Source organism: Scyliorhinus canicula, chromosome 6, assembly GCF_902713615.1.
Source record: "Scyliorhinus canicula chromosome 6, sScyCan1.1, whole genome shotgun sequence".
In the NCBI taxonomy this organism is placed as follows: domain Eukaryota; kingdom Metazoa; phylum Chordata; class Chondrichthyes; order Carcharhiniformes; family Scyliorhinidae; genus Scyliorhinus; species Scyliorhinus canicula.
The window spans coordinates 173,054,453-173,072,254 of record NC_052151.1 but is presented as its reverse complement, the minus strand read 5'-3'; the positions used below and the strand labels follow the sequence as shown (position 1 = coordinate 173,072,254).

Here is a 17,802-nt window from a genome sequence, read left to right as displayed (position 1 = left end):
TAACTGCAGCAACAATAGTCTGCTGCACAGATAGACCCTCATCATATATTCAATTTGTACGCAATCCTAACCTCCATAATAAAATCAACAGTAAATAAAGCCTAGATAAGCCATTAATTGGCTCCCAAGTCCAATTTGTACTGGGTCAGATGTACATCACAATGAACTTTACTTGGATAAAGAATGCTTTGGTTGAAAGCAACTACAATTATTTTTCTAAACATTTTACAAAGCCGCATGATGGAAGTTTATAGTTTGAATTTATTTCTAGAATTCAACATTAGATACAGCTGTATGGTTTTGGGAGATTCAGAAAGCTATATTTTAATGCATTATAAATATCTTGCATCAAGAATGAATTTATCTGCAGTAACTCTACAATATTATTTATATGGAAGACTATAAGTCAGCACAGGAGGATCAATGGTATTTAGAGTCAACAGCTGCACTCTCAGGGTCTGGCTGCAGAAAGATCTGCATCGCACTCAATGTTACCTAGAACGGTGCCTCCACAGTATTTGATATTTAAATATATTAATGTTGGTTGAAGTAGATTCTTATTAATACTTACGGCTGACTTCATTGCGGAACACTCCTGGGCTTGCTTCTTATAAATTATAGGATCCTATAAGATGACAGACAAACATAATGTTCAAAGTAAGGAATGACTATGCCTGGAATTTCCGACGTACCAGTTGTTATTACCCCGAGGAATGTTTTATTGTATTGAATTTCACAGGAACTGCCAGAGATCACATTTCAGAGGAGAGAGGAGGGAGCTGAGCCAGGGAAAAGATTCGGACTTCCAAGCTGTCCAGCTCAGCAGCAAGGTCTTTGATGGAATCATTGCATTTCTTCTGAAAAACAACTAAACAACATTGCTGCTGATAACAGCAGGTACATTCGCAAACAAATTCGATACACATCCAAATGCACAATCACACTCACAAATATCTTTAAGACACATGGCAAATAAAATTATCTATGTCGCTGATGTTGTCTATGTTATAACTATGTTACATAACATTGCAGACATATCTGGTCTGACAATTTTTAGGCAAAATATTCCTCATCTTACTTTATTAGCAACACTCCGACCTCCACATTACATATCATTGCTCAGGTGACTATTTTTAATCTAGGTAAAAAAATTCGACATTTTTGTTTCCCTCTTAAAAACTGCAATCAAGCTTACTTGTTCATGAACTGCTATTTTTCTTTTGCTCTTTCTGAGCAATGCTACTCAAGACATCTAATCATAGAATTTACAGTGCAGAAGGAGGCCAATAGGCCCATCGAGTCTGTACTGGCCCTTGGAAAGAGCACCCCATTTAAGCCCACACTTCCAACCTATCCCCGTAACCCCACCTAACCTTTTTGGAAACTAAGGCAATTTAGCATAGCCAATCCAGCTAACCTGCACATCTTTGGACTGTGGGAGGAAACCGGAGTACCCGGAGGAAACTCACGCAGAGACGGGGAGAACGTGCAGACTCCACACAGACAGTGACCCCAGCTGGGAATCAAACCTGGGACCCTGGAGCTGTGAAGCAACTGTGCTATCCACTGTGCTACCGTGCTGCCCTGCTTCAATGCTAAAGTGTTCATTGCTCAATGATCACGACTGCCATTCAATGGTCCTTCACTCGGAGACCTGATGTAGTCTAAGATGTAGTCCAGATCTTGCTGGAGAGGTGCATCTCGCAATATGTCACAAGTTGGATTTTGTTCCCTGATCCTTCATCTGAGAAAAGGTTTGTGTTGGAAACTGCTGGCAGTGGAAACCCAACATGGCATCTGGGACTTTACTGAACAATGGGACCAATAACATGGCTTGGATTTTCATCACAATAGTGAGCCTCTCCATTGTAGCAAAAATGGCAGAAGTGCACAAAAATCAGAAGGTCCCCCCCCCTCCCCCCCCCCCCCCCCCCACCCCCCCCCCCCCCCCCCCCCCCCCCCCCCCCCCCCAACACAGCACCTACCATTTTCCCGGCAGGGGGGTTCACAGAGACGGCTGTGCATTTAAATCATCACTTGCCGCCGCTCAGTTGGATTTTGGTAGGTGTAGTAGTCCACGGGAGGCAGGAGTTCCGTCACCACACCAATATTTACTTACAATAACGATATTACAGGAGCAGCTACAAACAGTGCTGCTAGCAGTCCAGTCAACTTAAGACTGGCTCACAAAGCCTACACCGGTGCTTATACGGGCCCCCTCAATGAGCTATCATTGACGGAGCTCATACTCCAATTGGCCAACCAATAAAGCCAATTGGAGTTCATTACAGTAGGTCAGGTGTGTGAAACCCAAAGTGTGCAGAGTAGACTAGGTAAGAGCAGGTCTGTACTTTGTGTGTTCATTTGGATAGTCAGGATATCCCTTTGGTGGAGGTTCTGGGATACATTTTGGGAAGTAAAGTGCCCTTTGGAGTTGTTAAAAGTAGGCATAAATGTACATGAAAAGTGCATAAACTAGTTTGTCAAACTCATTGGAAATGTCAACAGATCTGTCAAAATGAACGGTCAAAAGCAACTGTCAGGAGGGCATGTCAAAAATGTCGAAAGAACCTGTCAAGAAAATGTTTCAAAAGCACCTTTGAAAGGGAACTGTTGAATTGGCAAGGGATTTAAAGTTCCTGCCCATTAAATCTTTGAAAAGAGCGTTTGGAGTGTTGAAAAGATTCACTGCCTGCTAGTTTATTCTGTCTGTTGATATAACCAGAGAGCTTCCTTCATTGTACTACTGCTGTGTGACTGATTTCATAACCATCCATTATCACAGGAGGATGCCTGCTATTTTGCAGTTTGATTGACAGGTACATGTGTTTATGAGCCTCTTTGAAGTGCGACTATGAATTTTGTATGTGTTATATTGGGGCAGCGTCCCTTTTGAGTCATGTGAGCACCATAAGACCATTAGACATCGGAGTAGAATTAGACCACTCTAACCATGGCTGATATTTTCTCATCCCCATTCTCCTACCTTCTCCCCATAACCCCTGATTCCCTTATTAATCACGAACCTATCTATCTCTTAAATACACTCAGTGATTTGGCCTAAACAGCCTTCTGCGGTAAAGAGTTCCACAGATTCACCACCTTCTGGCTGAAGAAATTCCTCCTCATCTCAGTTTTAAAGGATCGTCCCTTTAGTCTGACATGATGTTGTCTGGTTCTAGTTTTTCCTACAAGTGGAAACATCCTCTCCACGTCCACTCTATCAAAGCCTCGCAGTATTCTGTAAGTTTCAATAAGATCCCCATTCATCCTTCTAAACTCCAAATGGGGTCTAACCAGAGCCTTAAACAGCCTCAGAAGTACATCTCTGGTCTTGTATTCTAGCCCTCTTGACATGAATGTAAAACTGGTGACACCATGAGTCATATGCACAGGCTTTAGGCCCAGCCTTGTATTTACCCTGTCAGAGTGCCCAGCATAAGATAAATAAATACCCACCCGTTGAGTTAAGCAGTTCATGAGTTCTCTGATCCTTTGCCTCCGATTGTGGCCTAGTAAATGGCTCAGTAGAAGATCAATTTCAATGCTTGGAATCGATTGCACACTTGAATGAAATGTTTGTTGTTGTAAGGGGCAGGATTCTCTTATCATGCCCTGTACCTTCCCCATATACCCTCATACCGTCCTTGCTAACCTTTGCCCCTCTACCTCCCAACTTAACCTGAGGTTAAGTGTTGACGACGTCGGAAACACCGCCGTGTTTCTCGATAGCATCAACACGGCCCCAGGATCAGCAATTCTGGCCGCTCTAGCTGCTGATTCGGCCGTGGAATGGGCGCCAGGGGATGCGCGCATGTGCAGTGGGTCTGCCGTGGAAGAAAGGCCAGGAGACAGCGAGGTGAGTCCCGATCACGGGCCAGGCCACATCGGAGGACCCTCCCCCCCTCCCCAGGGTCAGACCCCCCCCCCCCCGGGGTCGGACCCCCGTCTCCCCGACAGGCCAACACCTGACCCTTCAACGCTGAGTTCCTGCCGGTTGAGAGGAGGTGTGGACGGCGCCGGCAGGACTATGCATTTCCGCAGAGGTTGCTCAGCCCATCCCGGCCCGAGAATCAGCAGGCCTGCCATGCAGAGCGGCCCGCGACCGGCGCCGCGCCAACCACGCTCTGTGGAGAATTGCGTGCCAGCATCGGGGCGCGATTCACACCTGTCGCGGGGATTCTCAGGCCCGGCCCCAGGCTGAGAGAATCCCGCCCAAGGTTTTGTGTAGTTGAAAGAACATAAAACATTTTTATCAATGAGTGTATTTTTCATTAAAATAGACCGTGTAATAGATACTTAGTACTTTATTTTATCTTTTGTCTGCATGAGGTCTGCACTTGGTGAATATTACGGTGCTGAGGACCCGGGTTCGAATCCCGACCCTGGATCACTGTCCGTGAGGAGTTTGCACATTCTCCCCGTGTCTGCGTGGGTTTCACCCCCACAACCCAAAGATGTGCAGGTTAGGTGGATTGGCTACATTAAATTGCCCCTTAATTGGAAAAAATAATTGGGTACTCTAAATATATATATTTTTTATAAATAAATAAATAAATAAATAGAAAATATAAGTGCAAAAGGTGTGGATGTGGGGCATAGGTTGGCATGGAGTTTGCATTGGGGCTGCAAAGGGCCATAGTGGGAGGTAGAGGGCAATGGTTAGCAAGGACGGTATGAGGGTATATGGGGAAGGTACAGGGTATGATTTGGCATGGATGAAGCAAGGGGATCGTGTGGGGGTGAAGGTTGCATGGATATTTCACCTTTCATTCTTTTTTTTTTAATTTGTGGCCTTCCAGCCAGCCTGTCCCCACAAATGGCCTCCTCACTACTTCCACTGTCTCCCAACCTGACTTCTAATGTAGCCTGCAGCTTCCCTGCCCATCCACAGGCCAAAAATCTGATGCTCAGGCAGTCATTCTTAAAAATTCGGGTCCACAGAACTGGGATTTCTCCCGGCTCATGGACAGAAATGCATGCCTCTAATCTCTTAACCGTTGTGACTGAAGGGTGGAGAAGGAAACAGGAATGCTGGAATAGGAAAAGTAAGTGCAAATTGAAGTCAAGTCAGGTTATACAGAAAGAGAGAGCGAGGCAAGGAATGATTGTACAAGGGAGAGATAGAAAAGAAAGTAACTGAAAGAAAAAATTATATTTTAAAAACCTCCAAGAACCATTTGCAGTTGGTCCTTTCCTTGTGCGAAGAGTTGCTGCAACAATAATCTCATTTAAAGGGTTCTTAAGTCATTAAATAGCAGCACTAACTTTGAGATGTGTTCTCCTTGATTTCACAATGCAGATGCAACAACCTCTTGAAATTCAAAGAGGTTTATGGGGTGAGCTTTTTCTTGTGCAGTTGTGAACAACTCGTGGTGAAATGAAAATGAAGGAATCTGACAAAAGGGAATTGGTTAAGAAGACAGTTGGACGGAGGGTTTTGATATGCGATCAGCCTTGCAACAGTGCAAAGAGATATTTACCTGTGACTCTTCCTCGCCACACGCTGCGGGAGTTTTTATACACACAAATAATTATGGGTGCATTTAGCTCACTATGGATTTCTCATCAAACGCTGCTTCCAAACTTTACCCTCGTTCAATGGAATATTATGTATCTAGGATATGTTAGGAAAGACTGTTTTACCATGGTTTCTGGTGAATGGGGCTGAAAACAAGTCAGTCTTCTTGGTCAAAGAATTGTGCATGAAGTGGGAATAACAGAATGGGAGTGAGAGAAGCTGTCCGTGTCATCATTCATTTGCTGAGGCAGTTCTTGGTTTGTGAGACTGATATACCATCAATTCACAGCGAGACCATATGAACAAGTGAACGAAGGCTTCATTACACAAAGAACTATCCTGCCAGTGGCTTCTGTACAAATGAGCGCCACCCACTGGGCACAGGACTATATACCATCCCGGGGGGGGGGGGGGGCGGAGTCAGAGGCATAGCCCACCGGGGTTCCAGCTCAATCCTTAAAGGTTAAAGGTTACACAGGCACCACATCTCCTGGTGAATACATTCACCACATTCACCCCCTGTTTAAAAAAAACACAAAGTCCGGCGGGGGTCAAATGTCCAGTCTATCCGGAAGCCGGATCGTCCTTTTAGACCTCCTCAGCTCTGGCGGTGCGGCGAGCACGGACGTCATAGATGATGGTAACTCCGAGAGCGTGTTGTTCGGAGCTTGACGGTTGCGGGGTACTGGTCGGCAGGTGGGTGGCGGGTGGTGGCAGTGAAGGCGCGGGGGTCAGTGCAGGCGCGGCGGGCCTTTATTACTGTGGCCGAGGTCAGGTCGGGGCAAGGGTCAGCGAAAGGGAAGCGGGAATACTCGTCAATGATAGTCAGGAAGTACAGATTGCGGTTGGTGGATGGGAGTGGCCCCTTTAAGTCGATACTGATGCGCTCAAAGGGCCAGGAGGCCTTTACCAGATGGGCCTTGCCTGGCCGATAGAAGTGCGGTTTGCACTCTGCGCAGACTTGGCAACCCCTGGTCATGGCTCTGACCGCCTCGGTGGAGTAAGGCAGGTTGTGGGACTTAATGAAATGGACAAGCCGGGTGACCCCTGGGGGGCAGAGGTCGTTGTGGAGCACTTGCAGTCGGTCCTCCTGCGCGCTGCCGCAAGTACCGTGGGACAGGGCATCTGAGGGCTCGTTGAGTTCCCCAGGACGATACTTAATATCCTAAGTGTAGGTGGAGAGTTCGATCCTCCACCTCAAGAACTTATCATTTTTAATCTTGCCCCGCTGTGCCTTGTCAAACATAAAGGCTGCCGACCATTGGTCGGTGACGAGGGTGAACCTCCTACCAGCTAGGTAGTGCCTCCAGTGCCGCACAGCTTCCACATTGGCTTGCACCTCCTTCTCGAGACCACATTGGTGACGCAGAAAGGGACCCTGAGGAAGTGGAAGAATCGACCGGCTGCTTCAAAAGCCGTGCAGTGGCGATCTTCCAGGCGGATCGGGAGCTGGTGGTAGGCAGACGTCAGATCCACCGTGGAGAAAACCCGGTATTGCGCGATCTGGGTGACCATCTCCGCAATGCGGGGAAGGGGGTACGCATCCAGTTGCGTGAACCGGTTAGTGGTCTGGCTGTAGTCCACCACCGTCCGGTTCTTGTCCCGAGTCCTGACAACCACCATTTGAGCTCTCCAGGGGCTGTTGCAGGCCTCGATGACCCCTCTCTCAAGAGTCGCTGGACCTCTGACTTGATGAAAATCATATCTTGTGCACTGTACCGCCTGCTCCTGGTGGCAACCGGCTTACAGTCGGGGGTGAGGTTCACAAAGAGCAAGGGGGGGGGGGCGACCTTAAGGGTCGCGAGACTACATACCGTGAGGGGGGGGGGGGGGGGGGTAAGAACATAGAACATAGAACAGTACAGCACAGAACAGGCCCTTCGGCCCTCGATGTTGTGCCGAGCAATGATCACCCTACTTAAACCCACGTAACCCGTATACCCGTAACCCAACAATCCGCCCATTAACCTTACACTACGGGCAATTTAGCATGGCCAATCCACCTAACCCGCACATCTTTGGACTGTGGGAGGAAACCGGAGCACCCGGAGGAAACCCACGCACACACGGGGAGGACGTGCAGACTCCACACAGACAGTGACCCAGCCGGGAATCGAACCTGGGACCCTGGAGCTGTGAAGCATTGATGCTAACCACTATGCTACCGTGAGGCCCCCATGCTACCATGAGGCCCCCTGCTACCGTACCCCCGTAAGGGTACGCCAAACTTCAGGGTCAGGCTTTGGTGACTGCATTGGAAGTCGAGTGCAAGCAGTAGAGGGGCGCAGAGGTGAGGGAGGACATACAGCTTAAAATGGGCATACTCAGCGCCCTGTGTCGCGAGGTGCGCGACACAGTACCCCCGGATTCGGACCGAACGGGATCCGGAGGCGAGGGAGATCGTTTGACATGCGGGGTAGATGCGAAGGGAGCAGCGCCTTACTGTTTCAGGGTGTACGAAGCTCTCCGTGCTCCCGGAGTCGAAGAGACAGGGGGTCTTGAGCCCATTGACTCGGACGACCATCATGGAACTCCTCAGGTGCTTCAGCCACGACTGGTCGAGGGGACGGCGCCGAGCTGCGGGTAATCAGTGTAGTCGGAGGAATCTGGGTCATAAAATGGCGGCCCCCACGAGTCGCACGTGGCTGATGACGCGTCTGAAGGGGACATTTCCGGCAGGAACGCAGCCGCATTACGGGGTCTGCGGGCCTGTGAGTCCATGGGTCAGGCCTGAGGAGCTTTGCGCTTCTGGGCTTTCGATCTAGCCAGACAGACTCTGGCGAAGTGACCCTTTTTGCCGCAGTCACTGCATGTCACGGAGCGGGCTGGGCAACGCTACTCTGGCTCTGGCCGCAGTAGTAGCACGACGGTCCCCACGTCTGGGCGGGCAGCCGCGCGACACAGGCCTGTGGCGTGGCCGGGTCTGGCAACATCTGCACTGGCGAGGCCCACGTGGGGCTCGCTATGTCCGCGGGGAACGCGCTGATGCTCTGGTAGGCCACCTCTAATGAGGTGGCTAGTTTTACCGTGTCCTGCAGGTCGATAGCCCCGTTTTCCAGCAGTCGCTGCCTGACGTAATTAGAGCGGACCCCAGCCACATAGGTGTCCCAGATCTGCAGCTTCATGTGCTCCACAGCTGTCACGTCTTGATAATTACAGTTTCTGGCGAGTAGGGTCAGGTTTTCCAGATATTCGTCCAGAGATTCTCCTGCGCGCTGCCGGTGGGTAGTGAGCAGATGCCACGCAAACACCTTGTTCACAGGCTTGATGAAGCACTTCTTCAGAATTGCGACCGCTGCCTTGTACGTGGCCGCCTTTTCGATCAAAACTGAAATTCAATGGCTCTCCCGGCCATGGAGGAGGTGCAGCTTGCAAGCTTCGGGGATAGGCGCTTCGGAGGAGCTGAGGTAGGCCTCGAAGCAGCGGAGCCAGTGAGAGAAGATCCCCTTGGCTCCTGGGGCACGGACGTCTAAGTCGAGTTTTTCTGGCTTGAGAGCGGCGTCCATAGTGACGTTGTTTGTGTAATAAATTGATATACCATCAATCCACAGCGAGACCATATGAACAAGGGAACAAAGGCTTTATTACACAAAGAACTAGCCTGCCAGTGACTTCTGTACAAATGAGCGCCACCCACTGGGCACATGACTATATACCGTCCTGGCGGGGCGGAGCCAGAGGCGGAGCCCACCAGGGTTCCAGCTCAATCCTTAAAGGTTAAAGGTTACACAGGCGAATGAATACATTCTGGTGAATACATTCACCACAGTGACAAAGGGTGAGGTTTTTCCGTGAATTAAGAGACATTTATACCTTCATGTCCATACTACATTTTAAAAATACCTGGATTCAAAATGGAAGCTGGCTTTCCTTGTCAAATTGCAACATGGACGCTACATCAATCTGCAAGAAAACACTCCGTTAATCTGATCAGTAATCAAGCAGGTACAGAGGCCTTGAGAAAATATCTCTCTCATTTTAAGTCATTTCCTTACCATGATGTAGCAATTTAGCTTGAAGGAATTTTCTAATAATTTTCTGATAATACTTTCTCTATAAAATAACCTTTCATTTGTGTCATTTGGAGAGGCATTAAAAAGTTCTCTCAAATTTCCTGATATGAGTCTTACCCAAGAGGGCAGCCTCATGTGTGAATTGCCTCCAGTGCTTGAATCTCTCTCCGTCTCTTGTACCTCAGTAACCAGCAGTGGGCACTGTTCTCAAAGTGCACTCATACCAGAGAACGCTGTATACAGTTTCAACATGACCACCTCCATCTCATCCACTTTTTGTTTCCACCTGAAAATGCTCGCAATACTCTCCAAGAAGAAAGGCGGCGAGTTCCTAATTGGTTTTCTGATTTTGATAGTATGCTCTTTCCCCAACAGACTCAGCCGGAGATTTACAACGGCTGGCAGCCGACAGACACTTCCCACAGTGATTAGTTTCTATTGATGGAAATTCTGCTTGCTTGTTCCAATTCTCTACTGGACATAACTGAGCGAATACATCAAAAGGCCGACGCAGGCTATGTATGGCTAATACTCGGCATTTAAAGAAGAGAATCGATACACCTCATCAACCAACGCCACAGATTAGCTCAAATATGTGACCATGTGAAGTATCCATGCGCTCACATCCCACAATTAATTTGCATGATCAATATCTTTTGAACCTGTATTTTACTAGTGATTTCATGTCTCATACCAAATTCCTGATGGCGTTTATTATCGAATTATCATCCTGTCATCACACTTATTTCAGCTGGTCATTGAACAATACATTCAAATTGAGATTATTCCACAATAGGAACATGAGAGTATAAGAACTGGGAGCAGGATTGGGCAATTCAGCCCCTCGAGCTTCCCCTGCCATTCAATACGATCATGCTTTACCTCATCGCAGCCTCATCTCCACCTTCCTGCCCACTCCCCGTTAACACTCATCCCGCTACTAATTAAAAACCTAACAATCGAGACTTCCGGTGGCAGCCATGGGCTGATCGCTCGAACTCACGGTGGCTCCTGCTGGAGGCTTTGGTTTTGGCCGTTTCTGCCCAGTTAATGGGAATTTTGCTTGTTAAAAAGTGCAGAATAAGTGGAGGGAGTTGGCTTCTCCTCCAAGTTGAATGTCGACGGGCTACTTCACGAGTCAAAAGTCGAATAAAGCCTTGGCTCAGGAGGTTGAGGATCCGCGTGGTGCAGTAACTGAAAGAATGGCGGAGTTGGGAGCGTCATCATCGCCTACCATACCGCCTGTTGATGGATTTTATCAAGGGGGAGTTGGGGAACCATTGGAAAGAGATGTACGAGAACTGGCCCAGGATGATTGTGAAGCAGTAGCCCCTCTTTGCTGAACTTTGGGGTGGGCGGAGAAGCGCTTGGAGTCACAAAATGTGATGATCCAAGGGGTGGAAAGGGCAGTGACAAACCGCAGTGTCTGGATTGTGTCTTTGGAGGCCGAGGTGGCGATGTTGGAAGAGGCCTTGCAAGGTGCTGAATGCGAACGTGGATGACCAGGAGAATCGGTCCAGGCAGCAAGATTTACAAATTGTAGGGCTGCCGGAAGGGGTGGAGGGAACAAGTGCCACTGTCCACGTATCGAGGATGTTCAGGAAACTGGTCGAGGAGAGGGTTTTTTGAGAAGTCCCCAGATGTGGATCATGCCCACCGGTCTCTACGACAAAGGCTGATAGCTGGACAGCTGCCACAGGCGGTGATCGTCCGAAAGTACAAGTTTCAGGAAAAGGAGGATTCTGAGGTGGGCGAAGTTGACATTAGACTGTAGCTGGGAGGGGAATCAGATCCGAATTTACTAGGACATGGGGTCTAACCTGGCTAAATGGCAGGCGGGTTTTAACAAGGCCAAGGCGGCACTCTTTCGGAGCAACATCCAGTTTGGGATGTTGTACCTGGCCAAACTCTGGGTGAATTTCAAGGGCAAAGAACATTATTTGACGATGCCAGAGGAGGTGAATGACTTTGTCAAGGAACATGGGTCGGGGTTAATGGTGGGAACGTTTCTGTTTTTGTCTCAATATGTACGTACACGTTTTGTAAGTGCCTTTTTTTTTGCACATGTTGGCCTTGCCTTTGCTTTGGTCGCTGAGGGAATGGTTCCACGTTTTAGGTTTCTTTCTCCTATTGGAGCTGGGAGGAGGGTGGGGGTGTTTCTCATGGGGGAACCTGGGTAGGGACTTTCCGAAAGAGGGAGGTGGGGGGAAGCAGCGTAGGGGGAGGGGTGGCTTCGGCAGGGTTCTTTGGGATCTCCATGTGGGAGCTTCCATGCTAGCAATAGATGCTAGTAAATAGAAGCAGAAGGGAGTGGGGCGGAATAGAGGGGTTAAGGGGAGAGAGGGAGGAGTTTGGGGGGCAGGACGCTGGTGACGCATGTGATTTTTCGGCTGGGTGCAGAAGAGGATGGAAGAGCTGACCATTTTGGGTGGGCGCAGAGTAGAGGACAGCTGGATGGCAGGGAAAGATTTGAATTAGGCGGGGATGGCGGACCTTAATAGAGGGGGGGTGGGGGGGTTGTTGAGAAACCCCTGGTGAGGATAGTGACGTGGAACGTGCGAGGGCTGAATGGTCCAGTTAAACCGTCCGGGTGTTTGTGCACTTACAAAGTTTGATGGCAGTTGTGGTCATCCTTCAGGAGACACACCTGTGGGTGAAAGAACAAATGCAGCCAAGAAAGCGGTGGGTAGGTCAGATGTTCCCCTTGGGGTTTGACTCCAAGTCGATAGGGGTTGCAAACCTGTTCAGTGGCACCTGTTCGGTGGTATTTGTGGTGGCCAGGGAGGTGCAGGATCCAGGAAGGAGGTTCGTGAGGGTGAGCAGTCTTGGTGGGGGTGCCAGTTTTAGTAAATGTGTATGCGCCCAATTAGGACAAGGCAGACTTTGTTAAGAAGATGTTAGCGTCCATCCTGGACTTGGATTCGCAACAGTTGATAATGGGGGGCATTTCAATTGTGTGTTAGACCCCAGGACGGATAGGTTGAGCCCCAAGTCAGTGGCCAGTCAGGTATGGCAAAGGAACTGGGGGTATTTATGGACCAGATTTGGGGGAAGGGGGATGGATCCGTGGAGGTTTAGGGATCCGGGAGAGAAGGGGTTTTCCTTCTTCTCCCATCTATATCGGATATACCCCGGTATGATATTTTTGTGCTGGGGAAGTCTATATTCTCGAGGATTATGGGGGCGGAATATGCAGCGATGGTGATTTTGGGCCACGCGTGAATGTGAGGTTCAAAAAGGACCGGGCTCAGAGACCCACGTGGAGGTTTGTTTCAGTGCTCCTGGTGGATAGAAAGTTCGATGAGGAGCTGGTCTCGGTGGATAAAGGGCTATGTGGAGCTGGAACCAGAACAGTGAGGTCTCGCCTTCCATACTTTGGGAGGCATTGAAGGCGGTGGAATGGGGGGAGGCTATATCTCACAAACCCCATAGAGACAAAGTTGAGAGGGCAGAGAGACAGAGGTTGGTGGATGCCATTGTAGAAGTGGACCAATGGTACTCAGCAGCCTGACTAGTGGGTAAAAACAATTGGGTACTCTAAAAAAAAATTTCAAAATGAATATGAGAAGGCTAGTCAGCTGCTAGCCCACCAGTTGAGGTGACAGGCGGCCACATGGGAGATTGTGCAGGTGAGGGATGAGGGAGGAGGTTTAGTGACGACGCCGGAGAAAATTAATGAGGCATTCTATCGGGGGGTGTATAGATCTGATCCGCGGGCAGGGAGGATGCGACATTTTGTAAGATGGGCTGGTATTCCCGCAGGTGGAGAAGGGAAGGAGGCAGGGATTGGAGGCATCATTGTGATTGCAGGAGATAATGGAGTGTGTTGCGTTTATGCAGTCGGGGAGGGCACTGGGGTCGGGTGGCATTCTGGTAGAATTTTATAAACGGTTTTCGGAAGAGTTGGCGCCCATCTCCTGGGGTATATAATGCCTCGCTGGCGCAGGGGGAGTTGGCAGTCACGCTTGCGCAACATCAATCTCTTTGATTCCAAAGGAGAAAGGCCCAACAGAGCATAGGCCTTATAGGACCATCTCCCTGCTGAATACTGATGTGGAGTTGCTGGCTAAGTTGTTGGCGAGGCGGTTGGAGGGGTGTGTGCCAGAGGTAGCCTCTGAGGATCAGACAGGTTTTTTTTTTAATTAAATATTTTTATTAGGGTATTTGCAACAGACAGGTTTTGTTAAGGGGCAGTAGTTTTTGAGCAACATCAGGAGGCTGATGTATGTGGTAATGACTCCATTAAGGGTTAAGTTATTATATCAATGGATGTGGAGAAGCCTTTTGTCCGGTTAGAATGGAGGTACCTGTTTGAGATCCTGAGCCGGTTTGGGTTTGGGCCAACGTTCGTTTCATGGGTGCGTTTGCTGTATGCCGCCCTCATGTAAAGTGTCAGGACAAACACAATGAAGTCGTGCAGAAGGAGGCCATTCGCCCCATTGAGTCAGAACTGGCCCTTGGAAAGCCCATGCCTCCACCCTATCCCCATTTCCCAGTAACTTCACCTAACCTTCTGGACACTAAGGGGTAATTCAGCACGGCCAATCCACCTAATCTGCACATCTTTGGACTGTGGGAGGAAACGTGAGCACCCAAATGAAACCCACGCAGACACGGGGTAAACATACAAACTCCACACAGCCACACGAGGCCGGAATTGAACCCGCTTCTGCAAGGCAGCAGTGCTAAGCACGGTGACACTGTACTGCCCGTATGTTAGGCTTCATAGGGGCGCAAGACATGGATTCATGCTGTCCCGACTGATATTTACGTCGGCTATTGAGCCTTTGGCTATTCTACTTCGGGCATCGAGGGAGTGTAAGGGCATTGTAAGGGGTGGTAGGGAGCATGGGGTGTCATCGTACGCTGATGATCGGCTGCTATATGTTTCAAACCCGCTGAGGTATATGGGAAAATAATGGACCTGCGAGGGACGTTTGGCACTTTTTCCAGGTACAAACTGAATGTGGCAAAATTCCTGTAGGAGTGTGAATTTGGGTGCCTTACCATTTAAGCTGGCCAAATTAAAGTTTTAGTACCTGGTATTCAGGCGGCACATGACTGGGCGATGATGCATAAGTGGAATTAGGCCAGTTTGATAGAGGGGTAAAAGGAGATTTGAAGAGCTGGGATGCACTGCTGCTGTCTTTGGTGGGGAGGGTACTGACTGTATAAGTGAACATTTTGCCGAAGTTTCATTTGTTTTTCAGTCCCTTCTGATATTCCTTCCAAAGGTGTTCTTTCGGGGGTGGATACATTAATTTTGGATAGCTATTTTTTGGGGGGGAGGATTGCTGGCATGTCCAAACCTGCTGTATTACTATTGGGCGGCAAATGTGGAGAGGGTGAGACACTGGAGATGGTGTCAGAGTGCAGACAGGTGGAGGAGGCCTCCTCTGTGAGGGGGTGCTTAAGGGCCCTGGCGATGGCCTCCCTCCCATTCCCCCAGGATAGGTATACCAACAGGGCTGTTGTGGTGTTGTCCTCAAGATATGGAACCAACTGAGGCGGCAGTTTGGTATAGGGGTATGTCGGTATGACCCCCAATATGTGTGAATCAGAGGTTTGTTACAGCAGAGGTAGACGTGACATGCAGGAGCTGGGATAGGAAAGGAGTAGAGTGGGTAAGGGACCTGTTCATAGAGGGCAGGTTTACAAGGCTAGAGGAGTTGCAGGGGAAGTTCAAGCTGCAGAGGGGGAGTAAATTCAGGTATATGCAGGTGCAGGACTTTGTACAGAAGGAGTTCCACTCATTTGCTCAGTTGCCAAAATATGCAGCTGGCTAAATTGCGAACTCAGGATGAACAAAGGATGTCTTTTGGTAGCGATTTTCGGTATTTCAGAGCTGCCAGGAGCTGCTAGAGGGGAAGGGGGCAGATGTCATGGCCTTTGCCACTCTGATTGCCCGGCGGCAAATCCTACTAGGTTGGAGGCCACCCTGAGTATCCTTGGGCATTCAACTCCCAGACTTGGCCTCCTTGCAACCATGTCTCAGTAATCGTCACCAAATGATACCTCATTGTCTCATATCAGTAGATATCAATTTGAAGCGAGGGGTGCACCACCCACTATGTTGGATCAGGCTCCTTCACTTGTACCCAGAGAACATGTCGAACCATTCAAAGCAATGAATAATGTTCATAAATAAGGGGCGGGACCACGCCCCGACGCCGGCACACGATTCTCCGCATAGCGCGCTGGCGTGGTTGGCATGGCTCCGGACGCGGGCCGCTCTACACGGCCGGCTCGCCGACTCTCTGGCCCAGATGGGCCGAGTGGCCGTAAGAAAAAAAACGATTCCCGCCGGCGCCATTCTAACCTGCTCTGGGCCGGCAAGACCTCGGCTTTGAAGGGTTGGGTGCCGGCCTGTGGGGTGTGGGTGGGGGGGGGGCCGACCCCGGGGGACGCCTCCGATGTGGCCTGGCCTGTGATCGGGGCCCACCAATCGTTGGGCCAGCCTCTCTGGCGGGGGGGCCTCCTTTCCTACGCGCCGCCCCCTGTAGTCCTGCGCCATGTTGCACGGGGCCGGCATGTTGAAGGAGGCCACTGCGCATGTGCACGTTGGCGCTGGTGCCACTGCGCATGTGCGTACAGTTCACGCTGGGATCGGCATCTGGAGCAGCGCGAACTGCTCCACTGCCATGCTGGCCCCCTGTAGGGGCCAGAATTAGTCCTGGCAGCGGTCCATTCACGCCGTTGTAAAACGCGACGGCGTTTACGACAGCTTGGACACTGCCGCAGGATTAGAGAATCCCGCCCAAGGTTCCCACATCTGTTGAGGGCCCATTTCGGATTTTTGTATGTACCTGAATCTGACCTGTCATGTGCTGAAAAAGTGGGTGCTTAACTCACCCACACCTTGTGGCGTGAACAGGCAGGAAAGAACCATCGCTATTGCTATTAAAAAGTGCATAAAACTTACTGATTCAGTTCTGGTTCCTCATTTCTGGCTGACAATGGACTCCCAGGTTTAGTCTTTTGGTGCGTCCATGATGCTGGTAAGTTAACGGCGACTGCGGAGAAGAAGGTTGCACAGGGGTTGCATTGGTTTTTCTTTGTTGCTGCCTTCTCAACAGTTCCGCTACAGTCTTGGGTGATCTGGTGAGGCTGCCTTTTGGGCGGAAGAATGAGGGGAAAGCCACGAGGAGGACAGCAGAGAGCAGGAAAATATCTCACAAGGAGGAGGAGGAGAACACTGAGCAGAGGTTCGGACCAGCAGTGGATATTCAGGGAACATTCCTACATGATTTCACTGTGAAACAAAGTATGAGGAGGTTTTGCCTCACATAGGAGGTTGTCATGACAATCCGTCACCTATTTCAGACCCGAGCTTCAAACCAGGCCCTGGGCAGCATTCTCTGTAACTATTAAAGACCAGGCCTCAACTTTTATGCACCGGGCTCCCTCCAGACAGCATTTGTTGTCAATCCTTAACCGTCACTGAATTGAGTGGCATGCTGGGCCATTTCAGAGGGAACTTAAAGCCAATCACATTACTGTGGGTCTGGCATCAGATGCAGGCCAGACGAGAGGACGGCATATTCCTCTCCCTGGCCTAAAGGGCATCAGTGAGCCATCTGTCTTTTTTCTACAACAATCATCAATGTTTGCATGGTCACCATTATATTCCAAGAAACCTTGCCTCCCTGTGCCTTTTACAGTCACAGCACTTAAACGGTTCAATGCACTGAATCGGTCAGCAAATTCTCTTTTAAAATACCTATTCCAGCCAACCAAGAGGTGGAAAAAGAGGGGAGAAATCCTATCATTCCTCATCTGGCCACGGCACCATTGTAAGAGACTGACTCTGACCACTACATGGGCAGCAACGAGTGAAGCAAGTATAGTCAGAGGAGGAGGAGGTTATTGCGTAACATATTGGTGTGCTGTCAGGAAACAGGGAGTTGGTTTGAATGGGTCTTTTTCTGGGGGGCAGGATGTAATGATTGGGTGCCACAAAGATCAGTGCTGGGACCTCAACTGTTTACAATATATATAAATGACTTGGTTGAAGGGACTGAAGGTGCGGATGCTAAATTTGCTGATGACACAAGGATAGGTTGGAAAGTAAATTGGTGAAGAGGATGTAAGGAAGCTACAAAGGGACATTGATGGGTTAAGTGAGTGGGCACAAACCTAGCAAATGGAGTATAATGTTGGCAAATGTGAAATTGTCCATTTTAGCAGGTGAACAAAAAAGCTTATTATCGAAATGGTGAGAGAGTGCAGAGCTCAAGGATGTGAAGAGATCTGTATGTTTTAGTGCAA

At 49.4% G+C, this 17,802-nt stretch overlaps 1 protein-coding gene across 4 annotated transcripts in view; it reads right to left on the bottom strand.

The window, feature by feature from the left end:
- The window catches only part of LOC119967651 (muscular LMNA-interacting protein), a 229,085-nt gene that overhangs the window by 176,450 nt on the left and 34,833 nt on the right, over positions 1 to 17,802 (bottom strand). Inside the window, exons 1-2 of one of the 4 annotated variants that reach the window (XM_038800452.1) lie at positions 16,457 to 16,563; positions 572 to 625 (exon numbers count right to left, since the gene is read on the bottom strand). The exons of 1 other annotated variant lie outside the window; for it this stretch is intronic. In XM_038800452.1, coding sequence (XP_038656380.1) covers positions 572 to 583 — 12 coding nt within the window. In that variant the 5' untranslated portion in view covers positions 584 to 625; positions 16,457 to 16,563. Of the gene's footprint in view, positions 1 to 571; positions 626 to 7,964; positions 8,326 to 16,456; positions 16,564 to 17,802 lie in introns of those variants that run through there. 2 more of the 4 variants (XM_038800450.1, XM_038800451.1) reach the window with 2 other exon arrangements.